Source organism: Ascidia mentula, chromosome 5, assembly GCF_947561715.1.
Source record: "Ascidia mentula chromosome 5, kaAscMent1.1, whole genome shotgun sequence".
Lineage (NCBI taxonomy): Eukaryota > Metazoa > Chordata > Ascidiacea > Phlebobranchia > Ascidiidae > Ascidia > Ascidia mentula.
Window position 1 is genome coordinate 6045724 of NC_138570.1, and position 18430 is coordinate 6064153.

The window sequence follows — 18430 nt, forward strand, 5'->3', positions numbered from 1 at the left end:
CGGGAGTGAGCCAGGATTTGCTGATGATTCCACTTTTCCTGTGGGAGTGATTAGTGCCAAACGAACATTGCTCGTTGCCTGGAGATAAAGCTGACGATGAAGCTGTAGTAATTCATCATATCCCAACCTCACAGTTGGTGGGCACAGGGAAGGGAAAGCAACTACACGGTTATGGTTTAAAACCGGACCATGGGAGTAGGGAATTGGTCAACAATTTATTCAATTCCGACTGTAAGACACTCGAGTTTTGTTTTTTACTCCATTGATCTGATAGCTTATAATAGTTTAATTGTCGTACTATTTCCTGTTTAACCTATGTACTCGCAGTGACATTTGATCGCCTGATCTCATGACAGTAAATTCTCAACACGCAGCAAAACTGTTAAGTTTTACTCGAACTAACAAAGGACATGAAACAAACAGATAACGACCGAAACATGTAAAAAGCACGTCAGTTATTTGCAAAAATCGCCCGTGTCTTGCACCATGCGACATTGTGCGTCTTTTACGGCGTCTTTAGAGGATCATCCTGTCTTGACTTCCCTCCCGACTCATTGAAAGACCGCTTGAATGAGAGCTTTTCTGACGAGTAATGTCCGCTTTACGTTGCTGGAGGAGAGTAAGCTTGCACTGAAACAAACAGTGAGATTTCGAACAAGGTTTTGGAAGGATATTGTTTACACACCAAAATACCATTTCAAAAAAATCTGCGGGGTTGCCGCACACATTTGCAAAAACACAATAATTTTGGGCAATTGTGAACAAAAGCGAATTCTTGCTAATTAGGAAAAGGTAACAAACTACAGTGGAACAACCTTTCGAACAAATAGCGTAACACAGACGTGTCGAATCGACCGCTTTGTCAGGTTGGGAGCTGCGCTAATTGTTACCACAAGCACCCTTACTGACGGAACTTCAGGCTAAAAATAACAGTCTAACGTCGATATTTTTGCGACCCACGCGAAAAGCAAGAGGACATGTTTTATTGCGTACTCTGTCCCCCAGTTGAACCGCGGTGTCATTTTTGGGATTCGTCTGATGGAATCGTGATGATAAATATCGTCAGATATGGTGACGCATTTTTTTGTAAACACACGGTATGATGAAGGCGGGTGGTGCCAGACGTTTCGTCATTTTGAGCGCTGGTGTATGTTACCAACGTGAATATTGGGCAGGAACGCTGCACAACCTTCGATACATTTTTTTCTGTTCAACCATCACGTTGAGGCAAATTTAGCTGCCTAACCCTCCCTATCCAAGTCCTCATTGTGAGTCAAACGAAGTGAAAAAGATGCAGCCATCACCCTGAGGAAGTTTAGTGCCAGAAGAGCAATTCCTATTGATTACTCTGCCTGGCAGCAAAAATAGCTCCATAGAAGCGAAACACGCCCACCAAAAGAACACGGAAATGTCATCAGCGACAGAATCATTTTGTCTCCCTTACCTGAAGCAGTGTTTGCAGATCGTTCCACATTGTCATCTGCTTCGCGTCGGTTTCGTGATTTTCTCGCACGTTCTTTTGCTGTTCCCTCAGTGCCTGAAGATAAATGAGATCGAGGCGTGAACTTTTGCGTGTGGAGACTTGGTATGCGACTCAATACGGTTAAATATTTACCGATCTCATGTACAAGGCTGGAGATCAAACGCCCAAAACCCTGATTATAAATTGACGGCCTTTATTTGTTCACAGCAATCGGGCAACCTTCGGTCGCATTGTTCGCAAGGCGCGTGTGAGATTCCTCGCGTGTCCGCAAAAAAGTTTTCCGACCAATGACGTCAGCACTTACGTGAGTCCTTTTTTCGTGTTCCGGGAAAGGGTTTTTGTGTTCAGCGTCGTGGCGGAACAGCCTTCAGTAGTGGCACGTGCTGAATGGTTTTATTAATCTCTTTGTCGTTTGGTCATTGGGCCCACATCAAACGCTTGGCGTGTTACGAACAAACTTTTCACATTTGTTACATTCAATAAAATATTAACACTGCTGGAACGTAAATTGACTACCGTGATTTTATGCCATTTTTTGTATTGAGTTTGTCACATAACCAACACAGGCTGTTCAACCATTTCTTCAAAAACTCGTCGTGTAATTATTCCCCTAATTACGAATGCGTGAAAGGCAAAATGCTTTTTTCGCGCGGGGCGGGGCGTCATGATTTCAACTAAAATAGAATTGTACCCGAATTTACAAACTCGAACCTTCCGAAACTATAGCCGCGGGTACAAGATTTGGACGACATGACTTGCCGAATATCCATAAAATCACTTCCCCGAATACACAGGAAACGTCATAATGGTTTGAATGTCACTTCCACCATTGAGTGACTAAATTAGTCGCCTGACCTATAATTAAAAAATGGGAGTATTGACGCATTTCGTAGAATTGACATTTGGGCGTCATATATTTGTTAAAATCAACATGCCGTAGGCGAATTACTCCATTTAAAGTCTTATTTTTCTTTTTTTCAATAGCGCATAATTATAGTCAAAAGTGTTTTTTCAAACCAAAACATATCTAAAATGTTTCGCCCTGGAATCTGTATTGACTTTTCACCGTTCACTGGATATATTCATATATTGGCGGTAAAACAAAAAAAGGGAAAGAAAACCCACAAACATTACATCCATCTAACATGGACCAATAATTGAACACTTTAGGTTACGGTTCAACACTCTAGGTACCTTAATACGCATGCGTCATCACTCAATGACAAAAAGCAAACTCTGTTTCCACCGGTGTACCGACACTTGCTAGAAAATTATGCCGATAGACATCGCGCACTCCAAAAACCATGATAACCCGTGTAGTTAATGATAAGCATACAGTGAAGGTGTGTTCCCCCCTTTCTTATCGTTTTTTTCACTTCTTCTTTCTTTTGTAGCGTTATTTGTTTATGTGCCTCAAATGTGTCCACTTTGTTAAACTTACATTCTTACCTCCTGATGAAGGCTGTTGCATAACAGCCTAAACGTTGAGAAACGTAAATAAAATAAAGCTTGCCTGAAGGGCAGTATTCAGCAGTACCTTAGTGAGGTTTTCCTGTTCCTGAATCTTTCGGTTGTAGATTTCGCGGAAGGATTTCTTTTTATCGCCGCTCGTGTACATTTTCATTTCTTGGTTTGCCCGATCAAGTTGGGCCTGCGCTATCTGTGTTAATAAACGAGGATATCGAAACATTACAAATTAGCATATTTTTCAACATAAAAATTTTGGAAATTTTTCACGAACTTTGCAACGAGCTTTTACCGAACTCGATTAAACACAAACATGGTCGGAATAATAATACACTGCCATGTAATAAATTCTGTTCAGGTGCAGTGCATTAATAAGTTCATGTGGGGAGCTAGTTTTGACACGCTGGGGAGTTTTCGGTGCGTTTAACTGCATAAAAACGGACGAAACCAAATCACCAATCACCTTAGCAAGACTCTGGTTCATGAAGTAGCGACCGTCGTACTCTGCAACCTCCTTACGCAAAGCAGACACCGAATGTTCAAGCTGGGCACGGTTCGACTCAAGGCCAGCAGAGATGCCGTCGAACTGCGCTTTCCGTTCCTCGTGTTCTTGCGTGATTTCCTGAGACAGTGGTCGTGCGATGAAACATGAGCTTTGCAGGTCGCAATAGCGAGAGGGCAAAAGTTGAATATGATATGAATATGAGCCAGAAAGGTAAGATTTTGCAAACACACACGCAAAACTGGAAACCAAACTTTTAAAAACTGTATTTTACCAAAACAAATAGTATATTAATTTTCTTAGTGCACAATACGTGAATACCGCCCGCCAAAATACCAGTGCTGAACCAATAACCTAACAGGAAATTCCGAGGGTTATTTCAAATAATTTTAAATAACGTGACATGCATTGCTGTAAACTTCCGCCTATTCGCTGCCACTTCATTCCTACCTGGCACTGTTGACGCATGGGACGAAGTTCTTTGATGATCGGGGCCAACATTGCCTTTTTTTCAGCGATCACCGTGTGCAGCTTCTGCACCACGTCCGACATATCGTCCAGTGTTCGGTGTTTGATGTCGTCCAGTTCACTCTTCATCGCCGACACTTTCTCAAGCTCGTCTTGCGTTTCGCGAAACCCTGGCAACGTTAAAGTAACTTTTGAGGGAAATGGCTGATCCAACTAGGCTGCAATGCCTGGGCTGCGAAGCCTGTAAACCTGATGATCTCGACACGATAGCTGTGGTCGCTAAGTTGGCGATCCTGCCAATCATGCCATTGCAAGAAACATTACTACGTTTGAGGAAAAAAATTGGTTTGCATTTGTTTGGTATGTAAAAGATATGTAAAATGAAAGAAAACATAAAAATGGAAGTGAGATATACCTGTAACTCCCTTTCTGCTTTCCGCTGCAGAGAGCTGCCCTTGTGACTGATCGTGGATCTTCTGCAGGACAGTTACAGTCCGGCTCAAGACGCCATGTTCCGATCTTAACTCAGCCAGTTCTGCCCGGTCTCTCTTGTACTGGTTGCTTTTGATACGAAGTTTGGCAACATACTTTTTGTACTAGAAACAAATATTTTTTTGCTTTTAAAGTTGCCTGTGAGTAAGTGTAAACACGAAAAGACCTGTCAAGTGCATTCGCTTTTTACAATAAACAGTCAGACTTTAATTAATAGATGTGTCATTTCGAGTAATATAGTCGTAAAATATGTTGGAAAGTTGTCTCACTAGTCATAACGAACTCTTTATTAACTTCATGCTGGACATAACCTTAATAGGTACTTTGATTGGTTTGTTTCTGTGATTCCTGTTTGCAGAACCTTTCAAAATGTACAAACCTCGTCTCCTTTGAGAACTTCGCCCCCCAATTCCTGCAGCTTCTGTCGTTTTTCGTTTAATTCCCGCTCCGCGGATGATGCTTCTTCTCTCTTCTGTTGTACAGTTTCGGCAATTGTCTCTTTTTTGTGGGAGAGAATCGATGCCTAAATAACATGCAGTTCAAATAGTACGCAAATAAACATGAATGTCAAATTCAAAACATAGCAACCTTCAAAAAGATATTTTTTTATTGTGTAAGCTGCATTATGGCCACTGTTTCGACCTATAAGGTCTCATCAGTGCAGCTGGTGTGACTACCAGACGACTTTGCTGACCAAACGGCAAAGCAAAGACTTCCACTTTGTGATGACTATACAATCACCGTCATCCGTTGGGCACCAAACTGGACATTTCTTTATGTTGCTTTATGGCTAAGACTAGCAGTAGAAATCTACCTGCTGACGGAACATAGCAAGTTTATCTTTTGCGGGATTTCCCTTCACCAATCGCTTCTCAACAAGTCGATTTATCTGAGCCGTAGTTTGGTTGATATCTGACTCGATCGCGTTGAGATCCCTCTGGGTCACCGGCTCCATGGCAACTTGGCGAAGGTCTGAAATCGTCTTCTTTCGTATTTCAATTTCCTGCAATGACATTTATTCAGTTACTGGGAAGTTCAGTACGCACACAAATTGTATGCGTTTACTTTGGGGATCTTTTCTTCCACCAAGTATCTGTTAAGTTTGTTTTCTTCTTCCATTCTTGCAACCAAAGTTTCTGGGGAAGCATCAGCACCAGTCTGCTTCATTTCATTTACTTGTTGTCTTTCATAAACACCGAACAAATAATTGTAACACATTACAAACAAAAAAGAAACAAAAACTTTTTTATTCAAAGTTATTAACTCCACTTATTTTGCACCCAATTACAAACAAATTTTTAACATGTTTTGTCCTTTCTTATTTGATTGCAATAAATATATTCAGTACATACTCTTGTACAACATCAAAACCTGACACCATAATGCACACAAAACCAAATAAACACATATTATGATATACAGGAAAATGTTTTAATTTCCTTACCTCAGCCTCTGTAACCTTTGCTCAGCTGATTGCATCAACCTTCTCTGTTGTTGGATCTTTCTCTGCAAATCTTCGCCACGTTCTTTTTCCTTGCGCATACGCTGAGCAACTTGAAGTGCCTCCACAAACTCGGGGGTGCTTTCTGCTTTTTTCCTGGCTCTCTCCACTTTCTAAACACAAATTATATATGATAGGCAGGGGCAGATACTGCATTGCAGGTTGTGCGATGTCATGTGAATGTTGGATTACCCTTGTAAGGTTTTCTTTTTCTTCTTCCATAGTTTTTATGTCCAACTTTATTTCACTTGTTCCATTACTTTGGGTTTTCAATTCTTTCAGTTCCTTGTGCATATCTTGAAAGTGTGTCTGTAGCTCCAGATACTATGATGCAAAGCATAATTTCCTGCATTTACTTCTTTCACTAACACCAAAAGAGAAATACCTTTGACCAAGCTTCTTGCATCTGAGAGTCCGAGGTGTCATGGAGAAGTTCATCCGGCACCTACGTAATGCATAACATTTTCTGACACAATACCAAGATACTAAATATTTTATAATTACGTTGGGCAATTATGTATCATCGGCATTCACTGCCAATACTCACCACTAACGTACCTGTAGTTTAACCAGATATTTAGCCAAGTAAGCTCTTGTTTTTAATCCTGCCAAGTTTGTCAGCAGATAATTTAGTATCGGATGTATCACTGGCTTTTCTCCAAGAACAATGCCCTGACGAAAACCCGAAACATCCATGGAACTTGGAGGATGATATTTCAAGTTCTTTATACATATTAATGTTCTTTGGGCTCTCATTTCTGGGGCTTCATCTCTAAAATATTTGAACAATATATGTAGTAGCAAAATGCATAATTATGAAATAAAACATACCCAATAATTAGTGACTAAACATTGGTAAAAACAAAAATGTTTTAATTTTTTTTGTGTTGTTCATAATGATTAAAACACATTTGTTGTTTACACAAATTAGGTTATTTCACCAAACAAATAAGTCACAATGCTTATGAAAATCTCCATCATTTCTGAACAATAGTTTGTACAAAAGAACTATAGAACCACCAAGACAGACTGAGTAATAACAGAAAGTATGCCTACCTGATATCTCCGTTCTGATCAGGGTCAATTTCACCCAAAACATCATTGAGCAGTTGAAGGAGCTGCTCTGGACCAAGGGAATGAAAAGATATGAGATTGAAATTCTTTTTGAAAGGCTCCTTGTTGAAGAGTTCAACAATTCTCTTTGCTTCCTCAGTCATTTTTATTATATGGTAAACAATTATTACAAAACAATCTGACAAAAGTATCAAAATAGGGCTGTCAGTAAGGCAATTTTAGACTATCGGTGACTACATGCTGAGCTTTCTTGTCAAAGAAAATGCAAAATTTAATATTTTTTAAATGGGATGAGTCCTAGCACATACGCACCACGTATGTGTGAGCGGCAATACACATTTATAACACAAAGAGTCGATTTAAAAATTAGCTAAACTAAAGTTAATACTAACTTTTAAAAAAATCCTTAGAGTTGTTTCTGCAAATCATTACAATATCCCAGCCAACCAACCGATCATCCGGAATAGTAAATCATTTGAGCTTGCGCTTGTTTCAAGCGGTTTTGAATATTAACGTCATAGAAACTGTAGCCATGCTAGACAAGTTGAAAATATAGCTATGCACCGAAATGCTATGTTGGGAGAAATTTTGATGTTTCTATTTTGAGAAAGGCCGCACAAATCATTGCGTTTGATGAGAAAGTTGCTAAGGTTTCTTTTGAATGAGGTTACAAACACGTTCAATATCAATATTACACATCGAATTGCCAATCCGGATTTCGTAAACTTTATTACTGATGACTAACTTTTTTGTAACGTTTTTTGACTTGACATAATTGCGACATTCGTGCAACCAAAACGGCCGAACAAATTGTCCCTTTGGGCCGCGGGTTGAACTACGACGCTGAACCAGACAATTCTAGTTGTCTAATGCGACAAACTAAAGCGAAATGTCAGTCATTCTAATGCAATTGGTAAAAAAATGAGTAGTTGAAATTTTGATTCCAATACATATTCTGCATTTAACGATAACGCTGAGGCATTTTTTTTCTTACACGCATTTGATCTGGGAAAAATTTCGACACATCGGTCAAATTGCGATATTAACACCTGCGCCCATTTAAAGCGGAAACCTTCTATTAATAATTCACGTCATTTATGACCCACTACCAGAGTTTTTCTCGATTTGATAAGGCGGGGATTACAGAATGCGTCGTCATTGAGGGTTTTGTTGCACTCCTACGCGTGCCCAATCGTTCCATCGCTATTTAGCCAGCGGAAACTTTCAACAAGGGCCTTTGAGGAAATGCCTTACAATCAGGCGAACAAACAATGGATCCCGAACAGACAAGTCCAGCATTCCATTACACTGGCACGACGCTCTACAGTGTTCTCTCGCCGCTGAGTATTTTTGAGCAAGTGACTGGGCAGTTACAAAGGGCTTACGGCGGCGCACAATAATGATTGTGTCGGCCGGGAATAGCAACTTGCTCCCGTTTTGCCCGAAGCAGGAAAGAAGGCGCGATCTCTCTGTCACCACGCGAGGCAGACATTTGATCCCCGGCACTGCAATCCGCGATGCCATTGCGAAGTGATAGGCTAGGACTATGCACCGGAGACAAGAGAAGGAAAGGCTTGGTTATGTGTATTATACCGCGATGTTTAAACGTCCTTAAAAAGAACGCTGACAAAGGGTAGGCGCAAGTCCCATATTGAAGCGGTTGCTTTTGTTTCATTAGTTTCTCCAGAATGAATGCAATCAATCAAGATCAAAGAATGGAGGGACTGGCACGGCGTTGCTACCAACCTGTTCACTCGCTTCGAGTACCTCCTCCAGGCAAAACGTTTAGGGAACAAGGTTTGGTTTAACAAAGTGACGCCGCAACAAGAAAGTGTCCTCCTGGTATGCAGCCTTTTTGTGAACGATTGCAGAAAATTCGGTGACCTCGGTTATCATATTTGTTTACCAAGGGTGATATCGGAATGTTAACATTTTGCTGGGGGACTAAAAGTGGTGTTGTACTTTTGAAACTATTTATATATAGAGAGCATCTTGTACCGCAGATAAGACATCAGTCGTTATAGGAAAGGGGTTTTGTTGTGTTTGCGATAGCAATGTTGGGGTTGTTGACCTATTTGCACTTCCCATGTATTCGCGAAATGGAGATGATTTATTTTAAATGGAATGCAAGCAATTTATTTAAAATATGTTTCGTCACATTGTGAGTGCAGACGAATTAAACTAAATGCATACATAAACTAGATTTTCACCAAGTAAAAGGAATTTAAAATTAAGTTCGCATGGAAAAGTTTTATTCGTGCTCTTTGTTGGGTGTGGAATATCAAGTCAAATGTAGACGTTGGTAATTTAATCTTGATTTACGAACAAAGGGCCCTAATTTGAACGCTGTGGAAGCCTATGTACAAAATTAATAAATCAAACAAAGAATTCAAGGGGCATCCGAGGCTACATTCGTAAATATGATTGAGATTAAAACTCGATGGGGATTCTGACAGCCCACAGTGACGAGCGAACTTGTGTTTGAACAGACCCAAACTTTCGCCTAGAAAGCGGCAACTGTTAAATCCATGGGTGTGTTTTTGTGTACCCTGGATTGCGTAGACGTGCCCGTCAACTGTTTTCACACTCGTTCAACTCCAATTAAAAAGCAATGAAAACACGCGAGTATGTGGTCGGCGGTTAATGTGTTACCAACCTGGGTGTAGTGATGACAGAGAAATTGCGAGGCAAACAGCAACGTTCGGCGACTTATTTGCGTGGAGATGAGATTTCACTAGCAAATTCCGACAGCCTCATAACTTTCATTAGTTGGTAGCTTAGGGTGCCAAAGGGCTTACGTACATAATGCGGGCGCCTTTAAAGGGACCCTGACAAAGGATTAATGTGCTGAATAAAAGCAAAGGTTTTTGCCAAAGTCACGGACAAGTGTTGATATTGGTAAAGACCAATGTGTTTGGATTTGGTACAACAAGTATGGTGTCTCTTAGTGAAAAGATTACTAACGTAAGCTGACCTATATTACAGGCTTTGTATTGTGGAATCATAACTCAGATAACACCTAGACTGGTAAAACTACTTGTTTCGTTTGCTTACGCCTGGTTGCTGTCAAGGACTGGAAAATATGGCAACCTGTATGTTCACCAGATGGGGAGAAAAAAGATAAACTGGATGTTATGAAAAAATGCATAACATTCCGTCGTACGATATTTCTGGAGGTTCTTCTGGAGATTCGGGTACGTTTGTTTTTCTTCGTGATGGCCATTGCACGCGAAGTCAATTTGTGGTGGTGCGAAAATGCTTATCTGGGCATAATTTTTATGTTGTTGGAACGGCGTTATGTCACATGCATTTAGTAACCTGCAAATTAGGCAAATACCAAAATTAAATCTCCAGTCTGTTCGCATTGTTGCATTGCAAGTACAAGTATGAAATGCTATACCAGATATCGAGCTGTCGAAAATAAACCCTAAAGTTCATGGGCACGTCTCAAGTTCAACCATCAGCGAAGCTCGCTGCGGAGAACGTTGGAATGTTGGGTTAGATGGCGACAGTAAAAACAGTGGCCGTGCCGCTTTCATTTAGGACCAAGTCACCAAGGATGATCTACTTGTCAAAATATTATTATTCTCACGTCACCGAACAATGCTGTCTAGAGGCCGGCCATGAGCGCCACAATAACAAAAACATTTGAAACACGGAACAACACACACGGCGGAACTGGAAACGCTTAACTTTTCTCCGCTTCTAAAACGTCACCGGCGACGCTTCGGAATGATTTAAGCGTGGGTTTATTTGTGGAAACGGTTACGCAACAATCAAGGAAAATGTAATATTGAGAAATACGCAAAGCATCCATTTCATTGATTCCCGCAGTGGGTAACCTCACTAAATGCATTTTTTAAGAATAAATGTAACACTGAAGCGAAACAATTTTTTTGCCCCCGTCGTAATTTTGCGGTTTTGTTTTGGTAATTTCAGCGAGACGGGTATTTGCAATTCAGAAAACGCCGGCAACGCCTCGCGATCCCTCCTAAATGTCTTAAGTGGCGTCCCACTATTACCAAAACAATTGAGCGGCCACCTGCGGTTAACAAACGTTGCTTTCGACTTCGCAACGCGCCTTGTATGGGGCGGTGCTTGTGGAAATATTGCGCAAACGCTAAGGTTTCGTATGACCGTAGTTGTTTCGTTGGCGACCTGCGACGTATCTGGTTTCTTTAGTACAATCGGGGCCGATTGCGGTAGCCTCGCGCGACCAGGCTCCCTGCCCGGCCATCTCATACATTTCCAATGCTATTGTTCCCTTGTAAGCTTTCGGTACTTCTTCCAGGCCTTGCAGGCCGTTTATCGTCCCCATATGACCAACAAGTTTTGACCTCAAAGTAACGTACTAAAAATAACTTTAAGGATTTAATCGCCGACCCGATTTAGCCAAACTTTTGTGCAAACTTACAACGTTTGCTTCAAAGCAATCTGATTCCATTTCGTAACCTTAGCGCTGATACGTCTTTCAGCTTGATGCGATACGCGCAATCAGCCATTTTAATAAATCGCAGTCCTATATCGGGTTCGCGATAAACCCCATATGAACTTGCCACACGCGTGGACGCTTTTTTGTCGTGGATCGCCATATGTTACTGTTTCCCACGACACAAGGGGCAAGCTAATCCGGAGCTGGGCGCGCGTGTCCCCTTTCATACAGTGGCGTGATTGTGTTGTGCAACTCATGATTCCAAACGCGTGTGTATTTATGGTTGTCAAAATACGGTTTATACTTCATATAAAATACATTTGTTCTTTTGCAAATAAGAAATCCTGTGAATGGAGAGAGTAAAAGTTTTAATTAAAGAGAAATAATGTTCGCAGAAACAGAACTGATTTCAAACAAAATTGTAGAGAAAAAGGGGGTGAACGGATGTATTGTGGTTATTTATACACAAACCTATGTAAAAAATATTCTTGATAATTTTATTAAACACTGCTGTCTCGAGATTTGTGTTGACACGCAATACCCGCATCGAGTTGTATGCAGATTGGATGGATTTCAATGTTTGTCGGTTGCTGCAGCAACGCTAATTAAACTCTATCTCGTGTAAGTCGATGCATGACGTGCAAATAACGCCTCTGTCCTAGAAATCTGTATACAAGTAGATTTGCGAGTTCAACAAGTCAATCACTTGTTCACATCACCGACTAGGTTCAAGTATATCGTTGAAACTCGGCTTCAGCGAAAGCGAGAGCGGCTGTTCTCTTCAGAGACTGCTTCCGTGCGCCGGCTTCTTCCCTTAGTTGGCCGGCTGCGAGGCTCGAGCGCCGTTACTTAACATTCATAAGCTGCCTAGTGAAAGTGCTTCAGAATTGTTCTGCGCGGCGCGAGTGCTCTCGGCCACCGGATCGCCTTTGTGCCTCCGCTCAACTGAAGCTCACCCCCTTCTGTTTTAAGTAGATACTTTTGCAGAGCGAGGCGCACAGGGTACAAATCAATATGTCGGCGACGTCAAACGGGTCGTCGCGGGCGGCCAATTTGGATGTGTGCAGCCCGGCGTGCCCCGTTTCCGACGCAAGTCACGTACTTGGTTGTCGCTGTAACTGAGAAGTCCAATATTTCCCTGTCGCGATAAGTCGCTGAAACAACTTTCCGCTAAAACGCGATCCTTGTAAATAGGATTGCGGCCGTGCTGCGGGTAACTGGGCTTTACACCGATTCACAATATTGTGCCTTTTCGAGCCTTTCTTGTTAACCCCGACGCCATTGTGTACTCGCCCTATGTAATTGTGCCTGTCGCGTGGCGACGGGTGTTCGTTTGCCTACAATGTTCACCGCTTTCCTTTCGCGCACCCGGTCGGCAAACAACAAATTAAAAGAGCGCTCCGGTCTGTGTTAGTCCTGTGGGTTCGTTGAGAACACAGAGATTATCGGGCAGCCAAACGTGTCACACTATCCTCTGTATGTTTGGGGTGAAACTACGTAATTCGAAGTGCTACCATAATATGGCAACATCAAACAAGGGATTTGCACGCACGTCAGATTTACTCTGAACCGTTCCCGCTTTATTATGTTCATGTCAAGTTCAACCTTTACTAGGGCCCGTGTGTTTGCTCGAAAAGGGAATTCCAGTTTATCGCACGTGCATGGTAACCTTTGAGCCAACTCGAGGTTCGCGAAGTAATCGCTAAATTTTCCTTTGTATTATCAAAAATGTACGCTAGATTTCTTTGTTTCTCGCTTGTCGGCTAATCTGATTTGGAGCTTCATAACTTTGTTCACTTATAGTTAGGTATTCAATAACAGTTAGCCACTAGAATATTTGTAAACGAAAACCACTCACACGGCAAAATCACACGTTAATCAAATCTGACTAACCACATTTTTTCCGCGTTAATCATAAAAGCACCAATCCACTTGTTTTTCAGTTTTTGTTTTATTACTATTTTTCCATGACCAATTTGCCATACATTTTATACTTCACAGGACATGTGAGCGAAACTGACAACCGTCTTTCCACAAAAATGCGTCGAAGTTCAACCTCCGGAACTGATCTTCGTCACCACTTCGAAGCATCGCGATACGGCAGCAACTTTATCCAGTCGCGCAGAACATCTTCATCGAAAAACTCAGGTCCTCTTCGCCAAGGGTCACTATCTTCGGCGGAAGGCGCCGAAGCAGCACAAAATGGATTTCTTAACCCTGCGAGGGCACAAGAAATGATATATTTTCAAGCCCCTGCAAGCTCGAAAGGGCCCGAGTTTCGCGGTGGTTTGAGAAACGCTACACGTCGCAAAACCGGTTTAAATGCCAAAGAAAGTCGCAGAAATTCCATCGGCTGCATGTACCAGGTACGTGGCAGTGTATTGTATCAATTTCAAATACATTTTCCCAAACTTTTTCTATTGACCCCCACTTCTTCGCAGGAATTTTATGACAATAGTTTGTAGTAGTTTTGGTAACTATAATATGTGTTTGATTTTGTGCCTCTTTTCCAATTTGCTTTTAAGTCGATAAGTGTGATTAAATCTGCAGATTTGGAGTCTAGCATCTAACGACGCAAACGGCCCCCATGAAAACGTCGTCACAAACGGTTTCGACGTAGCGATTGACTCTTCGGCGTTCGAAGAGGAAGGTGACCCCCAGCAACCGGTGCTTCCCCCTCTTAAGGGTCCTGGGAGGCAACCCGACGCCAAAACAACCACGCGGGGAAAAAACTCAGCGCAGTCGCGCCGAAGAAACAACAGCGGGCCTGAGAGATCGTTCCTACAGTCGTCTAGGAGTGACGAACGCCGTGCATCCATTTCTCCTGTCCCGCCCGGTCGCAGGATCCCCACGGGACACGACCGGCGGTCAGCGAGTGTGGACTACTCGGCCATGCGGCCCGATTTCAAGCTGTCGACCGGTCGCAAGTCGCCTTCTCCCTATAAGCCCGCTCACCGAAGAAATGAGTCGAATGGGAAAGGTTCGCTCAGCAACGAACAACAGAACACGTTTATTGTGTCGCGAACTAGTCCGCCACACTCGAACGGCGATGTTCGCAAAACCTACGCCGTAATCCCTTCGGGCGTTCAAGCCTTCGGACCAAATATTCCCCCCAGTAGCGGGGAACCAACGCTAATTCCGAGGCCGAAAAGTCACAAACTGCGAGTAAATTTTCGTTCGAACAGCGTTTATTCGCCATCGAGTGGAGGGAGTGCGGATCGGCCTCCAGATCGGGTGGTTATTCGTGGTAATCGTCGAGCGTCGCTTCCCAATACAGCGCTGTTTGGAAGCGGCACGTTCGACACGAACCGAAGTCCCGAGTACGACAAAACCGTCAATGAATTACGAAAAGGCCCAGGAGCTTTTTTGGAAACACGGTAAGTGTTGTTTATTTGAGAATGTAGTTGATTTAACAACTTGCCACCTGAAACGATGCTTCTTATACAAATATATAGACAGCTGAAGTTATTAATATTGGCAGAGATTTACTGGATCAACGAACGCCCTCGGCCAGATCGGGGTCCACGGTCAATTCCTACAAGGATCAAATGGGCCAAGGGGCGCCTTCGACTGTCGCTCGACGGGACCAACTGCAAAGAATTGAAGAGAATCCGAATGATGCGTCCACACTTGGTCAGTCGCAAGATTTGTCTAAAGTTACGGAGGCCTTTGCCACGGGCGCACCAGAAGGGGGAATAAGCGCGGAGATGAGTCAGCTAAAATTGACCGAAACAGCTCGGGACGACTCCGCTTATGTGGAAGGGAACGAGGACGAAGAGACAAACGACGAAATGCCAGCGCAGAAACGAGCTCGAGAATCATCCCCGCAAAACAAGTCAAAGAATGTCGTAAAAAAGAAAGCAGAAACCAAACCCAAATCGCAGTCTCTCTTCCACATTCCAGGTCCCGGAGCGACCAAAAAGGTCGAAAGCCATTTGGCGCAAACGACTGAAATATCCCCCAATGAGGGAAACTTACATTACGTGGCGGGTGCTCGAACCAAGGAGGAGGCATTGAAACACAATTCCGAATATTTAAGTCGTGTTTATGGCGAAGAACATAATTTCACCCAGCAGGTGGCAGTAGACCAGTCGCTTCTGAACGAGGACGACGACGATCTTTGCGAAGAAGACTTCCAACAAAAGCGAATTATTCGCTGGCTACTGGGGGTGCAGACTGGCTCCATGGCCGAACAAGTGGTGAGAGATAGGACTCCTCCTCCGTCGCCTCAGCCCAACCAGCAGACCGCAATTGTGGTTGTTTACAATGGCGATAATAATTCCTGGTAGCCCCGTTCAAGAGGGTCACTTTTGAGGCATTGCAATATTACTCAAGCAGACTTGCCACCCTTTACATTGACAAAGAAGCACAATTTGCAAACGAGCTTCAAACTGGGCCCCGCAAAAACTTGAATAGCCACAAAGTCAAAGCAAAGTCCACAGAGAAACCACATGCTATTGTTCAAACTACTGGACGCTCCGCGTAGATTCAACATGGCCGCGGCAAGGGGTTCGCTCTCATGCGACGCCAAAAAGCTATTTTTAACGAGCCTGTAAGGCCTGAGAAAACACGCCGTAAGTGCTGAATGCGGTCTCTTATGTCCATATCAACAGCGCGGCATTGTCCAGGGCCGGGCGTCGAGTAGTTATTGGTACGGTGTGAGAAAATTTAACCTTGCCCCAATGGGTGTCTTGCCACTTTTCCAAGCAAAGCAAGAGATCGCCTGAAAGCGTTAATAGTGTCCACACTTTACTCGGACAATAGTGTTTTGTTGTCCTAAAAGTATCACGCAAACCCGCCAGAAAGCTTACGCGAAAACTTGGAAACAATTTCCGGTACAGTTTTCGCAGACAAAAACGAATTTCGTTGAGCATAGCATATATTGTAGCATCGTATTTAGCGCTAAACGACCGTCGTACAACTTGTGGTCGATTATTAAAAGTTCTTTTTCAATTGTAGCCCAGTACATTTTAAATTATTACTCAAGTGTTACTGCCCATTTTTTCTATTGTGCCTTTTGTGTTTGTTCTTCCGCTATCCAAGTTCAATCTGTCTTTTAAGTTCCAATAGCACTTAACAATTTGTTCAATTACCGAAAGTAGATTTTCTGCATGATGAGTTATCTTACAGGTTTGCAGTAAATAAAAACCTGATGGTAACAAATTAAAAGTTAAAAACGTTGATCATTGCTCAAGAATAAAATCGAAATAACATGTAAAAGGTTGTTGGCAAGATGTTTAATATAACAGTCAGTATTGTCTTGTTTCGGTACATTTAAATTGATACTAAAATATGAGTTCCTTTGGAGTTTCAGGAATATAATATATTACTAAAAAAAACCGGATTATTGAATCAAAATCCTCGAAACAATGTTTTTGATTTTTAGATCCAATTATTAAACGTCAACATTAAATAACAAAGAAATATAGTAAAAGTTTACCTCTAGTAGACCACAACCGCATTTTCCTTTATCGTGGCTCCACGACAAAGGTTTTGTCCTGCAAAACAAACACACTTCAAATATACACAAAGAGAGCAGAAAACTCAACACGTCCGGTCATCTAATCCCATGTCAAATATTATCTTTGACTTTCATGTTAGTCGCGTGCCAACCGTCCACTTGCTACAGTTGTGTTGCATTTCGATAGAGGATTAACTCGATATGGCCTCATATTCTGTTACGTAATAATCAGGTTGGCATAGCACAATGGCTGCTGTCGTTGGGTGCATTTAATTGCTACAAAAGAACTAATTTATAATTGTCTATTATAAATCAGTGGCTCTTAACCATATTAGTGCAAGACTGCGAAACTTAAAGATTGTATAGAGCCACACAAAAAACAATACAGTAAGGACAAAATAAACTTCAAAGAGCAACAAAAACAAATCTACAGCAAAATTATTCAACAATACAATACTTCACGATGTTGCAAAAATCAACTCTGGTTTTTGATCATAGCAGTTTACGATTGTTCTGCCGGCAAAAGCGTTGATGATTTTTACAGTAGTTTGATGGGAGCCACAAAAACGTTAATTGGTTGAGAGCCATGGGCAAGGTTTATTGCTTGGTATGATAATCAAGGACAACTGAAATTGACCCACAACGAAGATTGGGTTGGATTATGATGTCATACAATGTTATATTGTTGTAACGTCTTTTAAAACAAAGATACAAGTTATCGAATAAACAATCTGGATTGCTGGAAAGTTACGGGTTCACGCGTTCCATATTTAAATGTTTTTGTTTTAAATCAACGTAGTATATAGTGGTACAACATTGTGGCGGCTTCGTGGATTTCTCCATTTCGCTTTTTTCTCCATACCCTTAAAAAAGGTTACTTTTATCTTGGTATCTCAGGGTGTGCTTTGTTGAGTCCAATCGATTTGTGCAATGACTATTAAGTGTGCACCATTGTTACGATTATGATTGCAGTCGCTGCGTTGAGTAAATTTATGACGCGTAGATTTGATAGGGTTATCCTGTTCCTTGTCGCAAAACGTCCGCCAATGCAACACAAACAACACTTTTAGCGTTGATATAAAATATACCACATCAATTTACGGTCCTTTATAGAGTATTCCATTTTAAGTCATAATTATTAGTTTGTAATGCGATTGTTTGTTTGTTCGGCTACTCTATGTTGTTGAACTTTTTCAAAACATTTCAAAATAGGGTTTCATTCCAATTTGCATTTATAGATGTAAAATCTTGCCAACAGTAAAATAAAATTAACAAATTTTACTAGGCATGAATTTGCATTTGCTGTGCAGAAAAGATTTTGTTGGTCTGTAATTTCATTTCTGTTTGTAATATTGACATCCAGCCGTGCGTTTTTTTTCTTCCTACAATATTCCAATGCTACTACACACAAAAAAGCATGGTAAGCCTATTTCCAATCCTTTTCCGCAAGAAACACGTTTGCCCGCATCAACCAGCCCGAAGCCGAACGTAGTGTGAGCTAACTCATTGCAAGAACCCGTGGGTTCGACTTAATTTGAAAGGATTTTATT

General features: G+C 41.9%; 2 protein-coding genes across 2 annotated transcripts; one reads left to right on the plus strand and one right to left on the minus strand.

The window, feature by feature from the left end:
• Positions 1-400: 400 nt before the first annotated feature.
• LOC145902426 (intraflagellar transport protein 81 homolog) lies at positions 401-7160 on the minus strand. The gene is made up of 14 exons (XM_082990382.1): positions 6970-7160; positions 6472-6685; positions 6299-6358; positions 6106-6237; positions 5857-6026; positions 5478-5595; positions 5227-5415; positions 4792-4935; positions 4336-4516; positions 3903-4090; positions 3414-3572; positions 3021-3143; positions 1445-1537; positions 401-630 (listed from the first exon to the last, which is right to left on the minus strand). Exons 1-14 carry the CDS (start codon positions 7128-7130, stop codon positions 517-519), a joined length of 2046 nt encoding a protein of 681 aa, XP_082846508.1. The 5' UTR covers positions 7131-7160; the 3' UTR covers positions 401-516.
• Positions 7161-9978: 2818 nt separating this feature from the next.
• On the plus strand, positions 9979-16512 carry LOC145902651 (uncharacterized). Its single transcript, XM_082990701.1, has 4 exons — positions 9979-10181; positions 13421-13785; positions 13970-14796; positions 14901-16512. The coding sequence occupies exons 1-4, from the start codon at positions 10130-10132 to the stop codon at positions 15706-15708; spliced, it is 2052 nt and encodes a 683-aa protein (XP_082846827.1). The 5' UTR covers positions 9979-10129; the 3' UTR covers positions 15709-16512.
• The last annotated feature ends 1918 nt before the right edge of the window (positions 16513-18430 follow it).